Here is a 24,127-nt window from a genome sequence, read left to right as displayed (position 1 = left end):
GTGCCCAGAGGGGGCGCTGGGGGTGCGGGGAGGGGGGGAGAGGGGGAGAGAGAGAGAGAGAAAGAGAGAATTAATTGTTTGCACGTAAGAGTATTTATCACTTCATACCTCAATGACTTGTTTACACATTCGCTCTGTACACCAGGGACCAAAACAGAGTAGTTGTAAGTGTTGGTTGAACTGAAACTGTGCAAATTATCAAGTGCTTTGGCTGTCCACGCTGTGACCTTGTCACTCTTGGAAACATGTAGGTGACAGGAAAGCTCAAGTTACTTTAAGGTTTGATGTGTCACATTCCACAGCTCTGCCCCTCATGACGTTGGTCAGGCTTCTGCCCTTGAGTGTACGGGTTTCTAGGCTTGTCTGGGACACTGCTCGCAGTGAGTGGTGACAGTGGAGTCAAGGCCGGTCTTCAGGATGGCGCCCTGAGTACCTCACCCGGTCAGGGCCTCCCCCAGCACCGAGGTGCCAACCCCAGCGAGATTCAGCCATGCCCACCAAGAGCTCGCAGTTTAACTGGGGTGGGCGGGGAGAAGGAAGGTCAGGACCATGCTGCGATGGAGGGGCTCAGGGCCCACACGGACATGGACGCCTTCTAGCGTCATCTGGGCATCCCTGGAAAAGTCTTCCCAGAAGACGTGACACTGAGCACCCTCCTGAAAGACTGGCATTTCGGTGGTGGGACAGTTCCCAGAGGTGTCCCCTCTGCCCCCGGGCTTCTGTTAGTAGGTCTTCACCTGGTCCCCAGGAGCATGAGAAATGGGTTGCTTCCAGGTTAAGAAAATGGGGAAAACAACAACAGAAAAACCAAAGCAAAACAAGGAGATCAAGTCTCAAGTGAAATCTCTGCCCTTCTCCCTGACTATGACAGCATTAAAGTCACTTTCCAAACTCCTTTAGGTGCCGGGGTGTACGTGGGCCAACACACAGTCCTCTCATGGTGTGCCGTGGTCACCGGCCTGGCTGGGGCAATTCTGGGGATTGTGCGTTTTACTCCAACGTCGGCAATGAGCATTTGGCCTCTCCCAGAATCAGAGGGGATGCATAATGCCACAGGTGTCACACAGGCCTCCGGCCTGGGCCCGCGGAAAGGTCTGAGAGCGAGACCAGCAGGCCGGGGGCGGGAGGCAGAGATGGGGGGCACAGCACGAGCAGGGGCATAAAGAGGCATGTGTGGACTATTCATCCCGGGAACGGCCTGCTACTCCGGCGCCCCGGGACGCCCTCTTTGCAGTTAGTGACGGTCCTGTTCTAAAGCTCAAATGTTCATTCAGCCTTGAAGTGTTCTCAGGAGCCACGTCAATTCCTTGCTGACAGAGAAAAACCAAGTAGCGCCCTGGCTCTGAGGCTGCCACCTCAGGAAAAGTACCAGATGCCACTGCAGGTCAGGGACCAGCCTGCACCACACAGAGCGGGGAGGCCAACGGGAGTCTAGGGGCGAAGTGCCTTCCAATGCCAAGGCACACCAGGAAGGTTTCCGGACGCATGGCAAAGAGGGGAACGAGAGGCAAGGCTTTTGAAAACAGACCTGGAAGGCACCATGGGCGACTAAGAAAACACACAGTGCTGGGGAACCCAGGGACAGAAGTGTGGGTTGCTACCTACTCGCATCTCAAAGCTGAGAAATGTCTGAGTGTCGCCAGGAACGTGAGCCTGCTTGGGACTCTCTCTATCCCTCTCTTTCAAAATAAATAGATAAACTTTTAAAAAAAATTTTGTTTATTTTTGAGAGAGCATGACTGGGAGAGGGACAGAGAGAAGGGGTTACAGAGGATCTGAAGCAGGCTCTGCGCTGACAGCAGCGAGCCTCATGCAGGGGGCCTGAACTCACGAATCGTTTAGATCATGACCTGAGCCAAAGTCAACCGACCGAGCCACCCAGGTGCCCCAGATAAATAAACTTAAAAATAAAAAAGTGTTCAATTCACTGGTTTTCAGTATAGTCGCAAAATTGCGAACCATCACCACAATCAATTTTAGACCATTTTCATTGCCCCAAAAAGAAACCCTATACCTGTTAGTGGTCCCTTCCCATCCCCCCCTCCACCCCCGTCCCCAGTCCCTGGCAACCACTAATCTACCTCCTATCTCCACAGAGTTGCCCATTCTGGACATTTCATACAAACGAAATCATACACCATGTGGATTTCCGTGACTGGCTTCGTGCACTTAGTGTCATGTTTCCAAGCTTCAACCATGGAGCACACGTTCAGTATTTCATCCCTTTCTGTGGCTGGATAATATTCCATTGTACGAATAGGCCATGTTCTGTTTACCCGTTCATCAGCTGATGGACCTGTAGGTCCTTTGCACTTTTGAGCTGTTAAGAATATTGCTGCTAGGAACACTGGTGTAGTGTCATCTTAAAACGGGTAGTTAGGGAAGATGGGGGAAAGTAACGATTGATTTTAAAGGCCTGAAGGAGTTAAGAGGCAAGCCTGCAAATGTACTAGGGCAGATCATTTGAGAGAGAGGGTAAAGCCAAGTGCAAAGGTCCTGAGGCAGAAGTACGCCCGGCACGTGCAGAGGAGGAGGCTAGTGTGGCAGAAGTGGAGAGAAAAAAGAGAGGAGTAAGGGAGGAGTCAGAGCGGACGGGGAAGCCAGAGCGAAGGGCCCCATGGGCTGCTCCAGGCCCCGGGCCTGCACGCTGGCTGTGGCAGGGAGCAGCAGTGGGAGGGCTTCTGTGGATGCTGCCGTGTCCTAACAGGACGGCCGCGCAGCTGACAGCCTCACAGAGACGGTCCCGCTTCTCCCACCTGCTGCTATGGATTCTCACTCACCTGACCGCGGTGGTACTAAAGGAGGCAGAGGAGCGGGTAGAGATATACGGGTAGTGCTTGGTATCAAGTTTGTCTTCAATAGTGTCCTGGAAAGAAGAGAGACATGTTACGCTTGCCGTTTGTTTGGGAAGGGCTGACAGAACCAAGGCAAGATGATTCAAAGAACAAGTCACTTAGCAAAGTGACATGGCCAAGTTCGCGACAGCCAGAGCTCCCCTGTCCCGCTGCCTGCTGCAGGGGCCTAGCGCAGTGCACAGCGTGGACACTGAAAAAAGTCTATAGGCCTGCTCATTAAGAAGACCCTAACGACCTTACAGTTAAAAAGAAAAAACTGCAATGGGGCGCCTGGCTGGCTCAGTCAGAAAAGCATGTGACTTGATCTTCGGGTTGTGAATTCGAGCCCCATGTTGGGCATAGAAATTACTAAATTACGAAATAAGTAAACTATTTAAAAAAATTTTTTTAATTTAAGAAAGAGAGAGAGCATGAGCACGTGAACAGGGGAGGGGCAGAGAGAGGGAGACAGAGAATCCCAAGGAGGCTCTGCATTCCCAGCACGGAGCCTGACATGGGGCTCAAGCTCATGAAGAGTGAGATTATGACTTGAGCCGAAACCAAGAGTTGGTTGCTTAACCAACCGAGACACCCAGGAGCCCCAATAAATAAACTTTAAAAAAAATTTTTTTTATTTAATATCTTTATTTTGTTTTTGAGAGACAAAGAGAGAGAGTGAGCAGGGGAAGGGCAGAGAGAGAGGGAGACACAGAATCTGAAACAGGCTCCAGGCTTTGAGCTGTCAGCACAGAGCCCGACGCAGGGCTCGAACCCATGGATTGTGAGATCATGACCTAAGCCGAAGTCAGACGCTTAAACGACTGAGCCACCCAGGCGCCCCAACCCAATAAATAAATTTTAAAAATAACAAGGAGCACCTGGGTGACTAAGGACCAGCTTTGGGTCAGGTCATGATCTTGTGGTTTGTGAGTTCAAGCCCCACATCGGGCTCAGTGCTGTCATCCTGTCAGCGCAGAGCCTGCTTCAGACCTTCTGTGCCCCTCTCTGCCCCTAGCCTGCTTGCACTCTCCCCCCAAAATAATAAATAAATAAATAAATAAGTAAGTAAACAAGAGACGCCTGGGTGGCTCAGTTGGTTAAGTGTCCAACTCCTAATTTTGGCTCAGGTCCTGATCTCATGGTTGTGAGCTCAAACTGCACATCAGGCTCTCAGGCTCTGTGCTGAGTGTGGAGCCTGCTTAGGAAGATTCCTGCTTTCTCTTCCCTGTGAGCGCTCTTTTCTCTCCCTCAAAATAAACAAATAAGAAAAAAAGGGCATTAATTTTTCTTGCTTCCCTTCCATTCTTTTCTTTTTCTTTTACATTCTATGTGAGCTTACAAATGTTGCATCCTGTGTGATACATTCCTGACGCTTGCTGTCAGTTTTGTGGAAACCAGGCATGGGCATGGTCTCTCAGGCAAGACAAGACTTTACATCCTCAGTTTTCCAAGAGCCTAATCATCTAGTGGGTGGATGCCAGCTACGCACCTCCTGCTGCCTAGAAATCTCCACTCCTCCTAACAGCTACCACGTGAAGCCTACACACACACGTCCCTTCAAGGGACTGCAGAGCAGGGGGCAGAGAACAAAGGAGCGAATGAGACGGGTGTGTGGGGGGGGCTTTAATTACATTACAAAGAAATCCAACTGGTTTCTAGGTGTCTCATGTTCACCCATCTGTTTGGTTTGTGGGTTTTAAAAATAGGAAGCTGACTCACTATATACATTTAAAATATACTTATTTTAACACATAATTCAGCGGAACACCCGGACTGCTTGAACTCACAAAGGAGTTCTGGCGAGGCCCCTTCGTTGTCTGGACCCCAGTCCTGTCCGCCTGTGGACAGCAGGACAGGGTGTGTCCAGGGCCCACTCCGGATGCAGTGGGGCAGCATCCTATGCAGGGTGTCTCTGCGCTACAAGCAAGGAGTGTGGGACGCCTCGCATTCGCAAAGGCGCTATGTGCAAGGCACAGAGCCAGAGGGCATATCAGCTGAGGGCACAGGCCGAAGTATACACCGCTGACTCCAAACGCTGGGCAGATTCAGATACGTAAAGGGCATCTCCGATACACGCTACAGGAGTCCAGGGTGGCCTCTGTAGTGCTGGGCGGTGTATGGGAACGGAGAGACCTGACGGGGACGCTCAAGGGAGGCAGGGCTCAGAGCGGAAGGGGAGAGCACTACAGGCAAGTGGACAGAAGGGCTGAGGCAGAAACATGCCTGGCAGGGTCCCTGACTGACAGGGAGGCCTTGGGAGGGGCTGGCTCAGGGGACATCCTGAAAGCCCCTCCACACCTCTAGTGTAGCACTTGTGACTCACATGACCTGTAGATGCTGGGATGTGTCTGCTTCTTTGGATTGCACCATCGAGGGGTCTCTGCTCTGGGGCTAAGTCATGGGGATCTGCATCCAGTGGCCACCTGGGCCTAAATGAGCCCCAAGACTGGATACAAATCCTCGGGGACAGATAAGCCCAGGCTGTCACCATCGCCCCGCAGCAGGTGAAGCTGTCCTGCACACGGCCTCACCCCTCCCCCACTGACCTCCATGATGTCTTTAATGATGGGAGTCCACCGTGAGAGCTGGTAGGTCTGCTCACTGATGCGCTCCTTCCGCTCCGGCTTGCTCCGGCGGCGCAGTGTGGACTGAACACAAACACACGCAAAATCAGACAGAGTTACAGGTCACCTAGGCCCGGCGACCTTGCTGGCCTCTGGACTCCCTTCAGAGAGTCTGTGCCAGCAGAGACTAAGTGGGAGACGTTTTCCTAGAAAAATTTAGCACGTGCCTCTTGGAGTAAACTTGGTTCTTTAAAGCCACGGAAAATGGCAAATGTGGATCAAACATAGAAGTGCCATTAAAAAAAAAATCCTAGTAGTTAAAAAACACCAAACCACCTCTTGTTACAGGTCTCAGGTCTGGGCTCTGGGACAAAGTTTCTAACTCTAACTCTTTTCACTGCTGAGTGAGAGACCCTCACAGGAAGCAGGTGCATGCGAGGCTCCTGGCAGAGAGCTCTGAAGAGTGCTTGGGCCTCTTCCTCGAGCTCCGGAGTCCTCTGGCCCCCAGCGTCTTCTAGAGCGCTCCATAAGGCCGGGCTGCCCTGCCCTGGCCTGGTTCAGTGACAAACCAAGTGGCAAACCGGTCGGATGCTAAGTGCTGTGCTCCCACCCTCACAGAAGTTACTGGACCCAGGCGTACAAAGGCGCAGCCAGACTGACTTCCAGACACCGGGGACAAAGCTGGCATGGCTCCCGTATGGGGCTGGTTCAGACACAGCTCAGCTTTAAGGACTCTCTGCAGCTCCTGGATGTGCACGTCTTGGTTCTGGGTGTTACGCTTGTATTTTACTACGTCTGCACTTTAACCCTCTGATTTTATGTTTCCGCTTCCTCAGTGTTTACTGTCTGTCTCTTAAGCCACCTTAAGTTGTTTAGGGGAGCACGGATAAGACATGCCAGCTTCCCTTCTGCCTCTCCCTCCCCACATGCAGGGCTGGCCCCTCACGTCGGTGACGATGGGCACCCCCAGGTGTGCCATGTTGGTGATGATCTCGCTGTCCTCTGGGGGGATCTGGGCGTGCTGGATCAGCTTATTCAGGTTCTCCTCAGTGATGCCTGAGGGAACAAAACCCCGTGTCACCACACCCAACCTCAGCGCTTCACATACTCTAAAGCAGAGCCAATCACTCAAAAGGGGGATGTGCCCGTTTTCCTCCTCGGGATTGTAGAAACCAGTCTTCCACATCAACTTTACTAGAAGATGAAGACAATATCAGGATTTTGATTCCACTCGTGCCACTCTGTCCTAGGCTGTGACCTTGAGCAACTGCCCCATCATGGTCTGTATTTCCATTTGTCTTCCGCTTCCCGGCCAATTTCTGCCCACCCCTGTCCACATCAAAGTCAAGAGTCTCTGCGTCCATCTGCACAGTGGACGGTAACCCAAGTGTGATGGGGGTAAAGATCAGATATTTAAAGGTGGAGAGCACTAACGTGATGCAAGTTAAAGTACCTGGGAGACAAGGCCTCACAAACTGGTTTGCTGTCAGTGGGCTCTCCCTGCCCCCACCCGTCCTCTTCCAGAGGCCACACCCTTAACTCTAGAATTCACTGCCTCTAGTTCCAACTAATTTGCCTTCATTTCCCCAAATGTCAAGAGCCCCTGGGATCTCCTTATTAAATACCCCTTTCTGCGTCACCTACACTACTCTCCTACTTTGTCTGATCTCTCTGCCCCTCCTCGCTTGCCCAGGAAAGCGCCTCTCCCTTCTGCTCTAGCCTGCCATTCCTACCGTTCTTCAGAAAGATGTAGAGAAGGATGATGCGGATTTTGTCGTAAGTGCTGACATTTGCATCCAGCAGAATGGGGACGATGGCTCTCATGGGGTCCTTGATCTTCTCCCCTTCAGCATCCGTGCCCATGGCCAGGTCCTGCAGAAAACACACCACATTGGCCCCACTCCCGGCGACAGTCTGGACGGATGGTAACTATTAGACGATTGTGGCCCATAAATGGGATCTGTCGCCTGGCTGGGGAAGGTCCTTTCTGCTCCCATAATGCACCATCATCAGCACTGGTGTCATTAGCACTGTTTTCCACGGCATCAGTGAGAACTGATGACAGCCCGGGGTTCAACTTGCAAAAACTGAAACCACTGTGATTGTTTTGCCATCTTGTCTAAAAGTAGGCTGCTCCCTTCGGGTGAGCGCCCGTGCACCTGGGCCATGTCCTCAGGTCAGGCCTCAGTCCCGATGGGGAGGTATGAAGCTCTGCTAAGGGATGAGGCTGAGTCAGCTGCACCTCCCGCACACGAGCTTTGGCGTTTTAAGGGGCTGCTGCCTGGCTAGGCTCTCCCATTGTGCTTCCTCTTGGCACTAAAGGACATGCCTTTTGAGCTTTAACTACTCTAGGTCTTTGACCTATTTTTAATCTTCCAATCACTTTTTTTTTTAATGTTTATGTATTTTTGAAGGAGAGAGAGGGACAGAGCATGAGCAGGGGAGGGGGACACAATTTGAAGCAGGCTCCAGGCTCTGAGCAGTCAGCACAGAGCGTGATGAGGGGCTCGAACCCACGAGCTTGTAAGATCATGACCTGAGCCAAAGTCGGACACCCAACTGCCTCAGGGGTGCCCCTCCAACCACTTTTAAGATGAGTAGAAACAAAAGGGCTCTAGAACCTGAGAACCCAACCCAGGGAGATGAAGGAGGAGAGAAGGGCTGGCAAGAGAAGGAAGATGAGACAGCACAATGACAGCCCTGCTTCCCAACTCAGGCAAGAGGCAGACCTGCTGTCCACAGGCCAGAGAAGGCACATCAGCCTCAGCAAATCAAGAACCATTAACTCAGTTCTCAGAGAGCAGCGGCTGCAACTCCCTCCGGAACCCACACAGGGCTCACCTGAAGGTTCCCTTTTTCTCTCAGATCCACGAGTCCATAACCATCAGGAGCTCGAGTTTATGGTCCATCTGGGTCAAGGAAGGTGGGTGCCCCCAGGCCCTCTCACCTCTCAGAACTACCGCCAGCCTCAACAGACGTTTGTTTGGTGGGACGCGAATCTAATACTCTCTAAAGGTCATATTAAACGTAACCAGTTCAACAAATACTATGGAGCACTTCTGAAAAACATGTATACTTCACTTATACTGATGTTGGGATAAACTATTTTCTGGACAGTCAAGTTCTTTTGGAGAGGACAGCTTGTGCTTGCCGAGATCACCCATGAGACTGATGGGGTTTTATGGGGCCACGTCCCCTTAGAAGAGAGCCAAGGAATCAAGGACAGGTCTGACAAACCTGAGCTGACTTGTCATATCACACCAGAAGGTGTAAATCTTAGCTCCACTGAGAACGGGAGTTGTTCATTTCCTCTGAGGCTTCACACTCACCACCCTCCCTTCCCATGGAAGCGGACCCCAGCTGAGTAAAGTTCTCATGCTTGGAGAATGGAGGGCCAGGATTAGTGATTCCACACACCACTCCTGGAAAATGTGGCAGCACTGTTCTGTCCCTTTGCAGATGAAGAAAACAAAGCAGAAACAGGTACATCAAACAAATCAGTGACAGAGACAGAACTCAGACTGCAAACTGCTGACTTTCAGTCCTCCTTGTGATCAGGGAGGCTGAGGTGAGTTTCTGACAGGCTACTACCCTAGCTTCTCTCATTTAGGTTTCCAAAACTGGTATGGCCACTGCAGGAGGAAAATACACTCGGAGTATAAAACTCAGCCAGCCCTGTCAGTGCAGGGCTCAGGGCTCCGGACATCTCTCTTCAGACGTTCCAGCGAGCCTGTGGAGAGTCAGACATGCAAAATCCAAACGGCACAGCATTCCAGACCAATCTAGTCCCTACCATCGAGAGTGGAAGTGCATTGGCTCCAGAGCTGAGACAACGTGATCTAGCAGACTTCCCCGTCTCTGCAGGATGTTCAAGGTCACATGTTAAAATTCAGCTGGGTCAATGCGGATGGCAGAAAGAGAGGGGAAAGGTCCTACCTGCTCCACTCGGCAGAGTTTATCCACAGTGCCTTGGTAATGCTTCATGCAGTCCTCGGCCAGGTGCAGGTGGGTTGAATACTAGGAAAAAGCAGAAATCACTCACTGACCCAGGTAGCATCAACTGAGCACCTACTAGGTATCAACACTGTGCAACGCACCAAGGAGTCTCTGGCCTCGTAAAGAAGATAAAAGAAGATAAAACATTCAAGCAGGAACACAAACATTACACCAGAAAGTTCTGTGTCAGGAGATAAGGGCAAACCGCATTCTAAAGGAGTCAAGCAGATGGAGGAGTCCTTTGTGGGGCAGGCTGGTACAATGGTTCTACAGTGTGTCCACGAATCCCTTGTTACCCCTCCTTCTAGGAGGTGGAGCTTGATCCCCCTCTCCTTGAGCGTGGGCTGGATTCAGTGACTCGCCTCTAACAGAGAGTGTGGAGGACTCAATGGAGGACACCCCAGGTCAGGACAGAAAGGGCACAGTGACGTCCTCCTGGCTCTCTCTCTCTCGGGCCACTCACGCTTGAGGACGCCAGGTGCCGTGTCACAAGAACACTCAAGCAGCCCAGGGGAGAGGCCTGTGTTGTGAGGAATTGAAGGATAAAGAGAGAAAAAAAAGATGAAGAGGAGAAAAGAAAGTCCTAGGAAATAAGCTGTCTGCCCAGCCTTTCATCTTTTCCTAATAAAACCAGAGGTTGATTAAAAAGCCTGTGATTTCAGTGAATCAGTCAGTGCAGTGGGGCCCTGGAGAGGTCTTACTGAAGTCGTTTAGAGTCAAGATTCAAATCAATCATTTGGGACTGTCATACCTTGCTGAGCTCTTTCTGGTACTGGGGCATTTTCTTCAGCATCTGGGACAGGTCCCGCATGGTGGTCTAAGGGGAAAGGAAAACATACGGTCTCACTGCAGTGGCCCTGACCGAGGAGGCTGTGCGGGGCAGCGGGTACAGAGCAGGACTGCAGCCAGCACCGGACTTCCCAAGTGCATGCCTGGAAACTCAAAATGAATCTGTTAAACCCGAGATCACCGTGGGTTTATACTTCCAGGCCTCTGGCTCAAAAAATTATTGATTCAAATACCATGACTATCTCATAGGTAGGGAACTGAACTCCGAGTTTTATCTCGGAGTTTTATCTACTGGACTACAAAGTTACTGAGAGTGTAATTCTTGCCAGGAAAGAGCAATTTTTCTTCTCCCCACTGCTTTTTTGTATAGTCAGTTCAAGCAGTCTGGAAACTGGGTTCACATCGCATCCCAGCAGAAGGGCTGCAGTTGTGTCAACAGGTAGAAAGAAGGAACAAGGTGGGAAAGGGCCGGGAGGTGCATCCTGACAAGACAAAGGGGCCCGTTTACTTGCTAACTGTGTGACTCACCTGATCCCTCTCTATCCGACAAAAATTTGTTGAATGACTACTACATGCCAGGTTAGGTTCTGGAGATAGAAGGACAAAAAACAAACAAACAGAAAAAGAAATTCTTGACTTTGTGGGGCTACCATCTAGTAGAGGAGTCATTCCGACGGAGAGGATTAGTGTTCTTCGAGGGAATCAGGAGTGTGGGTGCACAGTGGAGGGGCATCTCATCAGTCCTGGGAGGGGATGCCTGTGCCAAAGGGCCAGGACTTCCCAAGGCACGGCCCAGGCAAGGAACTTGGGCATGGCTGGAGCAAGGCGGTGGGTCCCAGAGGGTGGGGGGGGCAGACCTGAGAGTCTGGGGGGCCTGATGGCCCGCTTTAAGGTGTGTCTATGGGTGGGGCTGGATTCTGCTGGGAACAGAAAGTCACCAGATGGTTTTAAGCAAGGAGTGACATAATCAGAGGTTTATTTCCCTTGACTAAGATGGGCGAGCTACCCCCTGATGAGCAATCAGGATAAGGAGAGGACTGGGCAAGTTATGAAATCTAATTCCACCACAAGCTAAAAAAGGTTTCGTGGTTCTTCCAGCTTAAGCTGAAGCATGATCTAAAACCGTAAATATCAGGGCACCTGGGTGGCTCAGTCGGTTAGGTGTCCGACTTCAGCTCAGGTCATGATCTCATGCTCTGTGGGTTCGAGCCCCGCGTTGGGCCCTGTGCTGACAGCTAGCTCAGAGCCTGGAACCTGTTTCGGATTCTGTACCTCCCTCTCTCTCTGACCCTCCCGTGCTCATGCTGTCTCACTCTCTCTTAGAAATAAATAAAAATAAAATAAAATAAAACCGTAAATATCAATCCTCAGAGTAACAAAATGAAGATCTCTATAAACATCAAAAGATAGGGGCTCCTGATCTCAACCCTGAATGCAAAATCAAGACAAAACAGTATTAGATGAAGCAGGGCCAATGACCCCCAGCTCACTAGTCCTGTGCCAAGGAGGTGCCCTGCCTGCTGGCTCCCAGAGAGAAGACAGGGACCGGCCTAGAGGGCATTTACCTTCTCTCCGGTATTCATTCTCTTGCTGGAAGAAAAGTCTTTCAGAGAACGGGTGACTTCCCTGGAAGACAGGAGGAGGCAGCTAAGTTTCACAGCAACTCCAAGAGCTATACCAGGGGTGCAAGATTCTTCCTTTAGGGACATGTGGTGACTATCCCTGCCACTACGGTATGCATTTAAAGTGATTTTTGAAGAGGGGAGACAGGGATACATCGTTTTCCTAATATCTATTTTTTTTAAATGTTTATTTCTTTATTTATTTAATTTATTTATTTATTGAGAGAGAGAAAGAGAGAGAGAGAGAGAGAGAGAGAGAGAGAGAGAGAGCACAAAAGGCAGAGGGAGAAGGAGACAGAGAATCCCAAGCAGGCTCCATGCTGTCAGCACAGAGCCTGATGCGGGGCTCAATATCATGGACCAGAAGATCATGACCTGAGCCAAAATCAAGAGTCAGGTGCTTAATCCACTGAGCCACCCAGGTGCCCCTCCTACCCAATAATCTCAACCAGGATCTCCGGACGGGGGTGTACGGGATGATTCAAGAGAAGGAATTATTAGTACGTCTATTTATATTTATTTTACTCCATCCTTTTCAAATTTTTGTTTTTATATATATTAGTAGAATAAAGTAGTCAATTCATAAATAAACTCACATATTGGAAATGTAATCAACATTTTCCTAAGGTTGAGTGACCCAAAGTTTGGGGACTACTTTTTTGCACTGAATTATCCAAGACTGTCTTCTTTTCTCCTTTCCTTGTGAATTTCCTGCAACTACCACCAACTCAATGTAACAGACAGAAAGTGTCTTTTTGCAAAAGCAGAAGTGTTCTGGGTAGCATAAAGTAGTCAGGTGTTAGGGGGCGCCTGGGTGGCTCAGTTGTTTGAGCATTTGACTCTTGATTTTGGCTCAGGTCACGATCCCAGGGTTGTGGGATTGTGCTGAGCTCCAAGCTAAGAGTGGAGCCTGCTTGAGATTCTCTCTCTCTCTCTCTCTCTCTCTCTCTCTCTCTGTCTCTCTCTCTCTCTCCCTCCCTCCCTCTCCCTCTCTCTGCCCCTCTCCCCTGCTTGCACGCGCTCTCTCCCAAATTAAAAAAACAAAACATTCAGCTGTTATAAACATTTTGAAACATTTTCAGCACAAGGTACAGGTTCAATATGTACACAGCAGCTCTTGCTTCTTTAGAAATTTTAGTAAGATGAAAGGGGAAAAAGATTACACACTGGCTGTATATATAAAAGAAAATCAAATTGATGTAGTGGAATCTGGGTGTTTCAATGGAAGGAGTCAGCTTTAAACGTTCACTGTTTACAAAGCATTTCCTGAGAGCTACAACTGTTTTCTAAAAATCCAAAGGGCAACCTGAACACAGGATGGATTTTCTCACTCGGTGAAGCTGCTGTCACTCGGGCTGAGACCAGAAGGGAGTCACTGTCGCTGGTTAGCTTGTTGGCAGGTTCACCCACTGACCAGCCCTATGCAAGGGCCCAGAGTGCGCACAGTAGCCACTGCCACCTGGGGGAAGGTTTCGCCCTGTTATATATGGGGACAGCCCTGGAGCTGGGACGGCGGGGCTGGCTGAGGCCCCGGGGGAGGGAGGGGGCGAAGGGATCTTACTGGGACACCTCCGCGATATGCTTGTGGCGCAGCGCTATCCACAGGTCATCATCCTCATCCAGAAGCACTTCCTTCACCCGTGCCTCTCCGATGCCGCTTGTCTCATACCTAGAGAGGAGACGTCCCCACAAAATTCACCCATTCCCCTCCGATTTCTAACAGGCAAGAGCTTACAGTCCTCAGCAGACAGATGTTCACAGGAGGATTTTACCGCAGGTTCTGGACCGTCTGCTGGGGTGTGGTCCGTATCAGGTGTGCTGCATCGGCACTGGCACAGTGCAGTTTCTCGGGCAGGGGGAGACCCAGAGTTCTAATCAAAGTCAATGGACTTGAGGCTCTGTTTTAACATCTGCTGGGTCAGTTGGTACGTGCTCAAGGTAGGTTACAGGTGGGTTCAGAAACTATTCGTAAGGGAAAAGGAAAGATTGCATTTATTCCTCCCTGGGGAGGTCTGGAATACCATCCGTAAATGTGTGGTACTTAAATTTTCAGTTTTAAAATCAGCTGCCTACGACAGGTCCTCAGCGCATTTTTACACGTGAAATCATGAATGTCTAAAGGAAACCAAGAATTACAGGCACCAACAGGGAAAACTGAGATTCAGTCATATTTTCAGAACCTTCATTTTGAAACCACTACCTTTATGATTAATGTTATAAAATAAAGGACATGAAAACAATACAGTCTGTCTCCAAAAAAAGAAATACTAGTTTCTAGAAATTAAGTTTTGGATGATTGTTACCAAGAAAAATGGTTATAATGAAGAAAACACCTCCTTTACAAATAAAGGTCAGTAACAAACTTTTGTTGATATATTTTATCATATTTCATGATCTATAATTAAGAAGTATGAACTCTGACAAAGATATGCATACATGTGCATGCACACAGACACCTACACATGTGCACAAACACACACATGCACTCACATCAACACATGAGTAACTCCCAATAGGCTCTGAGCGGAGGTGACGTGAGCTGTGAACTAAAGATCTAAAGCTCTTGTTCCCCGAAAAGGGACACCAGTTCCCAGCTGCTAATGCCAAGTGGACTTGGGAAGCCCACAAGCTTGCAGGCTTCTTAGCGAGACTGTATCAATGTACCCATATTCCCTAGGATGAAAGACACCCCTTTCCTTAGGTGAGAGGTGCATTTGGTTGGTCTTCAAAGCCATACTGGGTGTGTACACTTACTTGTATACATCATTTTCAATGGGCAGCAGGTCGTAACTCATAGCCTGAAAAGTCAATTCATGAAGCACAGGGGAGCTGGGGTCAAAGCCACGGTCCAGGATTAGGAGTTGGGAGCGCGCCTTGTCTGGGCCCTGGAAGGATGGACACAGGGAAGACTTTAACAAGCCACCCATACAACCCCAGCCTCTCCCACCCAGCTGCCCCCCCTGTAAAAGCCGCCCTGGGAAGTGAACTCTGAGATGAAACCTACTAAAACAGCACAAACTAGTCCATTTGCTGCTTGACTAGAACACCAATAAACACCATGCAAAACTCCAATGTGTCTATTTCATAATAAGCATCCTTTAAAGCAGGTCCAAAACTGTGGCTGGGCTCCAAAGTGAGCTTATGAAAGAGAGTACCATCTGGGTTTGGCCGCAATTGGGTGACCCGCCATCCAGTCAGCCTGGGACCAAGGGGTTCCCAGGATGTGGGACCTGCAGTGACCAAACAGTTCTGCCTTGATTGCTGTGGTGGTTCTATGAACCTATACGTGTGATATAAGTGCACAGAACTGCACACACGTGCAAGCACACGTACAAACTAGTGAAATGGGATGAAGGGCTGGAGACCGTACCAGTGTCAATTTTCTAGTTTTGATATCGTACTACCGAGGGGGCTCCCAGGACGCAGGGCCTTCAGTGCTAACTCTGGGAAAGTCCCAGTGCACAGAAACAGGTTGGTCACTCTGGCTATACCGAGCAAAATCTCTATCACCCACTGCCCAAAGGCCCAAGCATCTCCCTGGAGGCCAGCGGGCAGGAACCGCGGCTCCATGCACTTCCCGTGAGCAGGAGAACTAAGCTGTCCCTAGGACCACCACACAAACACTGTGGTCACTTGGTGAGGGAGCCACGTGGACCAAGTCCAGACTCACCTCGCCCATGGTTGGGTCATCGGCTTTGTAGGCGTCGAGCTTGTCCTGGATTAGCTGAGCCAGCAAAGCGTTGTCCTTGTATTCCCTGACAAAGGAGGAGACACAGGGTGAACTGTCCATGCACCTGACTGCCGGCACCGACTGCCTCAGGGAAGAAGGCCGAAGGGTGCAAGGAGGGTCAAGGGAGAAGAGCTTCACCTGAACTGTTCTACTGAGGATATAATCATATATTACACATATAATTTCAAATGACAAATAAAATAAAAAGCTTTGCTCAGTGCCTGGAACATAAATGATTTCCTAATTCCTTAAAAAAACAAAAACAAAAAAAAAAACTAGGGGTGGGGCGCCTGGGTGGCTCAGTTGGTTAGGCGTCCCACTTCAGCTCAGGTCATGAGCTCGCAGTTCGGGAGTTCAAGCCCCACATCGGGCTTTGTGCTGGCAGCTCAGAGCCTGGAGTCTGCTTCAGATTCTGTGTCTCCCTCTCTCTCTCTCTCTGCCGCTCCCCTGTTCGTGCTCCGTCTCTCTCTCTCTCTCTCTCTCTCTCAAAAACATTAAAAAAATTTCTTTTTAATAAACAAACAAACTAGGGGTATCCAGGTGGCTCAGTCGGTTAAGTGTCAGACTCTTTTTTTTAATTTTTTTCTTGGGGTGCCTGGGTGACTCAGTCGGCTCTTACTTCGGCTCAGGTCATGATCTCGCAGTTCGTGAGTTCGAGCCCCGTGTCGGGCTCTGTGCTGACAGCCAGCTCAGAGCCTGGAGACTGTTTCAGATTCTGTGTCTCCCTCTTTCTCTGACCCTCCCTGCTCACACTGTCTCTCTCTCTCTCTCAGAAATAAAAATAAAACACTGAAAAATTTTTAAAAAAAATTTTCTTTAATCTTTATTTATTTTTGAGACAGAGAGAGACAGAGTGAGAGTGGGGAAGGGACAGAGGGAGACACAGAAACTAAAGCAGGCTGCACACTCTGAGCTGTCGGCACAGAGCCTGAAGCAGGGCTCGAACTCACAAATCGTGAGATTATGACCTGAACTGAAGTCTGCTGCTTAACCAACTGAGCCACCCACATGCACCTAAGTGTCAGACTCTCGATTCTGCTCACACTGGGCTTTGTGCTGACAGTGCGGAGCCTCCTTGGGATATTCTCTCCCTCTTTCTGTCTGCTCCTTCCCTACTCACTTGCTCACTTTCAAAATAAATACACTAAAAAAAAAAAAAACCTATCTAAATGGAAACAGAAGCAGTCTTTCCAACTGGCTTCAGAAAAATGACCACCCTTCAACAGAAGATACTGGCTATCCACCATTTTCCCATGATCAGGTTGTCTGAGCCTGACCCACCTGGTTCTCTCACTTCCCACAATTCAAATTTCCTTCAGTCTTACTTTTTGTTTTGTTGTGCAGGATTTTTTTTTTAAGTTTATTTATTTATTTTGAGAGAGAGACAGAGAGCACAAGCAGGGGAGGGAGAGAGAGAGATGGCGAGAGAGAATCCCAAGCCGGCTCTGCACTGTCAGCACAGAGCCCAACAGTGGGGGTTGAACCCATGAACCATGAGATCATGACCTGAGCTGAAATCAAGAGTCTGGTGCTTAGCCCACTGAGCCACCCAGGTGCCCTGGCAGGTAATATTTCTGCTGGCAGAGCCAGAAAGATACGAGTGAGACCTTGTGGACCTTCCCCTTGGCCAGGCCCAACAGCATTCCCTGGGACCCCTCCTGATTGTACAGAGTGTGGCCGCTGCCACCTGGCCAGGTGCAGGGCTAAAGCGGCTGTTCCCAGCCTCAGTCCTCCCAAATGAACTCCAACTCCCCACCCCCCCCACCAGCCACCATCAGGAGACGGCCTGAGCCCCCATTTCTTAACTCCCACAGGCTTCTGTCACGGAACACCAAGCACAGAGGGAGGCGTTTATCCATAGCTGTACATTCCAGCAGACAAAGAGGCAGTCAGGACAGGTGGCCATGCAAAGCCTCGGCACTGCCGGTTCGGGCCCTTCGCTCCTCCTGCAGTGGCCTCCCCTGCCGGGTCTCCTTGCCTGACTGCTGCTCTCACTCCCACAGCACGGCGCTCACTCCCCCGTGCAAATCCCCCAGAGGCTCCCATGGAAAGCCACCGACCGACACCATCCCGAACCCGGCAGCCGGGGCCTCCAGGGGCAGCTTCGTCTTGCCCCACCGCCCTACAAAGACAGCCAGACTGCCAACCCCCCTCAAGTTCGCCCTTTGCCTTCCCAACTCCAAACTTCCGCTCATCCCAATGGCAAAAGCCAACTGTCTACATAAAATGCCCTGTGCTCCTCGTTGCTCTACTGGAATCCGAACCTGTGCTTCAAGACCGAGCCTAAATGTCACCTCTGGTCTCTCAGCTCCAAGGGCTCTCCCCATTCGGGATGCCCAAGCCCTTGGCTTGTGCTGCCCTCAGGCGCTGGCCTCGCAGGGCGTGTGGGTGTGCACAGCTTACATACACACACATGTGTTGGTAAGCATGTTGCCTACCCTTTCAGATCAGGGCTCCTAAGGGCAGGGGCTGTGTCTTCAGGGTAAGTATACAGCAGGTAAGTAATAAGTGAATGACTTTACAAAATCTGGGGAATATGTCCTTTGAAGAGCTGTCCTTGTATTTTATCTTATTCTGGAACACCTTCTGTAAAGATGGTATTTGTTTTTAAAGGTTGGAAAGAGCTAAAAAAAATAAATAAATAAAACCCCTCCTGGGTTGTGGTTACACAGGGGTTCACATTTAGCTATTAAGTAACTGAATATATGTATTTCATGCCCTATTCTGTATGCATTATATCTCACAGTAAAATTTATGGACTATCAAAAACATTGGAAGAATTATAAATGCAAGACACTCAAATCTTAGCCCTCTTAAGATAACTGTCAGAGGACTCTCAAAGCAAAAGGAAGGCCCTCGCCCAGTGGGCGCACGCAAGGCATGCTGCCTTACCCCCGATACCGCACAGCCGGGTACTCCTTCAGCGTGGCACACAGTGTTGCTATCTGCTCTGCCAGGCGCTCCAGGATAGGGTTCTTCATCTGAGCCTTGTGGGGGCTGTAGAAGCTCTGGAAAGAGTCTGCAGAGTCCAAGGAATACACCTGAGAAGGAAAAGAAATAAGGAAAAAAAAATGTATACACATATATCAGATTTGCGTGCAGAACAGTGAGCTGTTGGGAGTTTTCGCCGACCTTGGTAGTGAGAACATGTCTGTAGAACATGTTTTCATCTATTCTACAAGTAGGTGCTGGGTGTCTGCTGCAGGCCAGGCACTGTGCTAAATACTTGGGAACTATCAGTGACCAAAACGTGACTGTCCTCGAGGAGCGTGCAGTCTTACACAAGGCAGACAATGAACAATAAACGTAATGACAAGTAAATTACATGGTATGTGAGAAACTGGTAAGTGTGTGAGAACACAACTCAGCAGGGAAAGAAGTCCTGGAGGGCTGGCCAGGGAGGACACCAGGCCTCCTTGAGAAGGTGATGTACGAGCAAGGGCTTGAAGGAGATGAGGACCAGCAGGAGACTTTCACATGGAGGGAATGGCTAATGCCAAGGTCCTGTGGCAGGCATGTGCCCAGAGTGTCTGATGAACAATGGGGCCCAGAAGAACAGGAGAGGAGGATAGTGTAAGACCTTAGAGGCCATGATAAGTTTTCATAAAGTAAGGGACAAGCTAGAAATGGTCTGTGCCTCTGGGTAAATAAAGATTTTTATGGATTTAATAATCTCCTATCCTTACAAGATGTTGTATTTTTCTTCGTATCCTAGAAGTTTAAAATCCCCTCTTAAATTACCTAATCTATCAACTACCAGTATTTTCTCAAAGTCTCACTTCTTCAGTCTTCTAGAAAAGCTGAGGTTAAAAAAAAATTATCACTTTTTAAAAATATATGAAATGTAATATTGGTTGAATACACTAAAGTTGGATTTTGTTCAATCCAGGAGGGCTTAGAGAAAAAGAATTCTTGCTTTCAAGCTAGCAACAGACTTTACGTCAAGCACTAAGGGAAAGACGCTGTCTTTAAATGTTCGTGCTACATCGGGGCACCTGGGTGGCTCAGTTGGTCAAGAGACCGATTCTTGATCTTGGCTCAGATCGTGATCTCACAGTTTGAGAGTTCGAGTCCCTGCGTTCGGCTCTGCGCTGACAGTACAGAGCCTACTTGGGATTCTCTCTCACCCTCTCTGTGACCCACTCCTCCCCCCCATCAAAATAAATGAACTTAAAAAAAAAGTCCACACAGTATGTTTTCCATCCCCCCTTACCTAATAGGTCACTCTCTGGTGTCTAGAAGCTGATCTATAAAGACGCAATATGCCAGAGTCATCTTTTACCTTTACAAAACCCATAAAAGTCCTGTTATTTTTGCTTCTTGCTTGGCGGGAGAAGACACGTTAACCAATCTTACAAAACTAAGATACAAATTTTATATACTCTCTCACAATCAGCTTCACCTTCACTAGCTTAACAACTTAGTTTTTTCCCAAGGAGAGCTCTGTGGCAGCTCTCTGGCATCTGAAGTGTTAACAGCCAATGACGAAGGCTACCATCTGCTCCGCAGGCAGAGCGTGTGAGCGGAGGTTATCTCTGCAAAGCCCAGTTCCTACGCAGCAGATGGGTGCTGTCTGATCCCTTCCCCTGCTCTCCTTCCCTGCTCCTCTTGGACTGGCCAGCAGGAGCGAACACGGTAAGTGAAGATGAAATGCACACAAAGAAAGGTGTGAGGGCTTAAAAAACAACCGTCAGAAATAACGGGGGAGTAAGATGAGGGCACTGGGCAGGCCCCCGAGGAACTCTGCTTCCATTCCATCCACTCCACCTACGCCCATCGTTCGGCAATTCTGAACACGCTCTTCTCCCCCCACTCTCCTCTCTGCCCCCCTCAGGATTTGCCAGGGCTCCTGGGGGAGCAGCAGGGACCCAGAGGCACACCCCATTCAGCCTCACCTGGGACTCATAGGGGAGAAATGCAATGTTGATTTCTGTCAGAGTCTTGATGACTTTGGCTGCTCGCGATTTCACCAGCTCATTAAACAGGGCATCTGGACAAGCTGCAAGGACGACAAAAGACGCAGGCTGTCCGGTCCGCTTGCTGCTTCATTTCAGCAGCTGCACACGTCTGGTGAGGTTTTTATTAGGATTTCAAGAAGGCAATGAGAACGTTCATCCCATCCTACAGATATCCACTAACTCTAAGGTATAAAGGGAACATAAAACCACCTAAAAGGCCTTCAACATATAACAGAGAAACAAATGGCAATAAAGATTGAGGTATTGGCTTCTGATTCCCAGAAATGCATTTTTGGTTTATTATTACTTAGTAATAATATTTCACCCATATTCAGATAGTAAACAATTATTCTTCGCAAGAACCCTTTCTCATTTTCTCAGTGGTGAGTTGTGGGGCTTTCCCATAAAAGAGGAACAGAGGGTGTGCTGTTACAGCTGAACTCTTTAGCTAGCCAGCTCGACCCCTCTCTCTTCACTATGAACAAAGACTGACCAAGACGCTTCTGCACGAGGCTCCCCATGCACAAAACCGCCACGAAATAAGAAAATGAATTCCCGGATGATGATGCAGGTTCTGTCTGCTACAATTGCCACTGGACCGACTGGACTACCTTTGTAGTTGGAAAAGTGACAGAGATACACTGCGGTTTATGGTGATATCTGGAAGCCTGCACGGTGAAACATCAAAGCTAGCACTGGAAAATTCTTCTCAGCACTAAACCCTCTAGTCCTTAGAAGAGCTGCTATTTTTCATCAGGAAGGACTGCATGACCGAGCAGGTTTGTATTTGTGTGTTTATTTTTGTCTCTCATGCAATTTATCTTCTGTCGAGAAAATAAAAGATCAGGAGAAACGTGGAAAGGACGCGGTTCTTCCCTATCGATCAAGCCTCGCTGTGGAGATAGGCTAAGCTGGACAGACAGAGGTGGGAGCTCCGGCCCTACTTACAGTCAGTGAAGAAGACGTGCGCAGCCCGGTACTTAGCGGTTGGTGGGTCCTTAAAGTCACTGATGAGAGAGTGGACAGACTGTAGAGGGGAAAAAAGGAGGGAACTGAATCCAATTCTGCAAGCAAATGTGGACCTCTACCTGTACTGGGCTGAATCCAAGCTGCCTGGACAAAATAGCAGGGGATTGTTTTAATGCAGAATTCATGTTTGGCCATAACAGAATTCTGAAGCCTTAAAATTAGGATTGTTTGAGTTTAGATGAACAAAATCCTCCTCAGCTCATTTCAGAAGACTGCATCAGTTCTTTGGAGCCACTATAACTTGGGTTCCTGAGAAGATATTCACAAAAGAGGAAAGTGGTCAAAAACCTTTCAGGAAACTCACATTTCTGATGAAGTGCTGGCAATTTAGTCACATCTGCAGAAACTCAGATGTAAGCCAGTTTTCAAAAGTGAAAACAAAGGGGATGGAAAACTGGTAGGAATTTATGCAGATTAAGAGACCTAAGGCAACTATCAAACAAAAGCAAGGAGGTGAATCTTGTCTGGATACCAATTTGGACCAACCCCCCCTAAAATGATAAGACAGGTAAATTTCAACATAACCTGGACACGGGCAAAATAGACCCGAAATTACAGAATGCCAGAGCTGTGGACGTAGGGGACTCCTCAGACACAGAGGGTCTGCTTCCTGGAGAGGGAGTGTATGAGGGGGAAACTGGGGAGACCCAGGCCCAGCCTTCTGGACAGCAGCTGTGTTTCAGTGAGCTTAATGCCCCTGACCACACTGCACCCCTCCTTCCCTGTTTGTGGATTGCACGCCTAATCAGAGCAGTGTGTTAAATGCGCGCTTAACCTAGAAATGTCAGATGCTCTGTGCCACGCAGACGCCAAGCCAGCACGTGGGCCTCAGCCAAAGCTCTTCTGGGGGCGGGACTGACCTTCTCAGACGGAGTGATGAGATACACAGCCTCCAGGCTGGGGAGCGGCTCTCTGCGCTTGTTGATGTCCTCCACAACTAGACAACAAAGAGCAGCCCAGTAAGAAAACACAAGTGATGATCACAAAACTAGAAACAATCCAGACAGGCCACCTTCAGACGCTGCAGGTCAAAAGCCATGGGCTGAGGGGTGGGAACCATCTGCCCCTTCCCTGGAGTTACCACATTCCATGGTAACGATGCTCAAGATGTCAGAAAACCTGGAATTTTATCACACTAAGTATCTCCCCTTTCAGTTTAAGTAACCTCTTTGATCTCTTGATTAAAAATGGAAAATCCTGGGGTGTCTGGGTGCTCAGTGGTCAGTTAAGTGTCCAACTTCAGCTTGCATCATGGTCTCACGGTCTGTGAGTTCGAGCCCAGCGTTGGGCTCTGTGCTGTCAGCTCAGAGCCGGGAGCCTGCTTCAGATTCTGTGTCTCCCTCTCTCTCTGCCCCTTCCCTGCTCCCATTCTGTGTGTGTGTGTGTGTGTGTGTGTGTGTGTGTGTGTGTGTGTGTGTGTGTGTGTGTGTGTGTAGTTAAACCATGGGCATTTGGTTTATTTTATTTATGTCAACTACTTCACCTGGAAAGAAATGCTTCTGGGATAATCCTCATCTAACCAGCCACCTGATAAAGCCTAGGATGTGGCACCTCACTGTACTGTCTTCTGGCACAGAGAGAACAGTACAATCACTTGGTGCCATTCTTCCCATGCAGATGGTTTAAGCAAATAAAAGCATCACGTCACTGTAGGATGATAAAAGAGTTTTCACCCCAAATAATGTTCAAATACCAAAATCCTTCAACCATCGACTTTACCAGTGGTTGTAGATTTCTGAATTTCATAGGCCCATAATACTTCTCTCCCAGATGTTTCAGGGATTCAATGTAGAATTGCTAACTTTTCAATTCTGCCAAGGACCTTTATTAGAACCCACGTTTGAGGGTAGGGAAAAGTCTGTGTGCAGTAGGGAGAGAGCTGAACCCTCATCTACCTCAGGAAGCTATGAGATAACATCTACCATCGACGAATCCAAAGATAATAGTGTAGATTTTTATCTAGAAATATCAAAAGAATAACCAGAAGAAAGAGCAGACCCTGAGGGAGAAGAGAGTGGGGCAGGGTGCTGCTGCTTCTTCATTAGAAGCTCCTTAGCTCTATTTGGCTTTTTCCCCCTTAACTTTTGCTTTGGTAGAAAAAAAAATACCTTTAAAAACTCAATGAATAAAGTAACTTTGGGGCCCCTGGGTGGCTCAGTCAGTTAAACATCTGACTTTGGTTCAGGACATGATCTTGTGTCAGTTCAAGCCCGCATCGGGCTCTGTGCTGACAGCTCAGAGCCTGAAGCCTGCTTCGGATTCTGTCTCCCTCGTCTTCTGCCCCTCCCCCTCTTGTGCTGTCTCTCTCTCTCTCTCTCTCTCTCTCTCAAAAATTAAAAAACTTAAAAAAAAATAACTTTGCAAGCTCAAAACAGGGGCATGCCTGGCCTTGGATCACTGAATGACAAAAAGTCACAGTAAAAGCTATGTACTCTCATTTATAGGACTATGTTTCTGATGACAGATAACCTGGATTTGGAAGAACTTTTTAAAAATAAAGGACTCACATCTAAGGTGTGATTATACCTCCCCAAATTATTACCTATGTATCAATATGTATATATTTCACTTAGATTTAATCAATAAGAAAATCCACAATATATTA

General features: G+C 48.9%; 1 protein-coding gene across 3 annotated transcripts in view; it reads right to left on the bottom strand.

The window, feature by feature from the left end:
- Positions 1 to 24,127, bottom strand: part of STXBP1 (syntaxin binding protein 1) — a 71,996-nt gene that overhangs the window by 10,851 nt on the left and 37,018 nt on the right. For 2 of the 3 annotated variants that reach the window (XR_013336111.1, XM_077768264.1), the window contains exons 4-17: positions 22,383 to 22,459; positions 21,442 to 21,520; positions 20,431 to 20,534; positions 18,428 to 18,576; positions 15,476 to 15,560; positions 14,560 to 14,690; positions 13,367 to 13,474; positions 11,749 to 11,809; positions 10,146 to 10,211; positions 9,335 to 9,415; positions 7,132 to 7,270; positions 6,345 to 6,454; positions 5,381 to 5,482; positions 2,781 to 2,866 (exon numbers count right to left, since the gene is read on the bottom strand). Coding sequence is in view for 2 of the 3 variants with exons in the window: in XM_077768264.1 (XP_077624390.1) it covers positions 2,781 to 2,866; positions 5,381 to 5,482; positions 6,345 to 6,454; positions 7,132 to 7,270; positions 9,335 to 9,415; positions 10,146 to 10,211; positions 11,749 to 11,809; positions 13,367 to 13,474; positions 14,560 to 14,690; positions 15,476 to 15,560; positions 18,428 to 18,576; positions 20,431 to 20,534; positions 21,442 to 21,520; positions 22,383 to 22,459 (1,378 nt within the window). In the remaining variant the exon portion in view is untranslated. Of the gene's footprint in view, positions 1 to 2,163; positions 2,169 to 2,780; positions 2,867 to 5,380; positions 5,483 to 6,344; positions 6,455 to 7,131; positions 7,271 to 9,334; positions 9,416 to 10,145; positions 10,212 to 11,748; positions 11,810 to 13,366; positions 13,475 to 14,559; positions 14,691 to 15,475; positions 15,561 to 18,427; positions 18,577 to 20,430; positions 20,535 to 21,441; positions 21,521 to 22,382; positions 22,460 to 24,127 lie in introns of all 3 variants that reach the window. The other variant, XM_077768265.1, reaches the window with a different exon arrangement.

The sequence above is a fragment of the Crocuta crocuta genome, unplaced genomic scaffold (assembly GCF_008692635.1).
Source record: "Crocuta crocuta isolate KB4526 unplaced genomic scaffold, BGI_CrCroc_1.0 scaffold35, whole genome shotgun sequence".
Taxonomy (NCBI): domain Eukaryota; kingdom Metazoa; phylum Chordata; class Mammalia; order Carnivora; family Hyaenidae; genus Crocuta; species Crocuta crocuta.
This window is presented reverse-complemented; position numbering and strand designations above follow the sequence as displayed.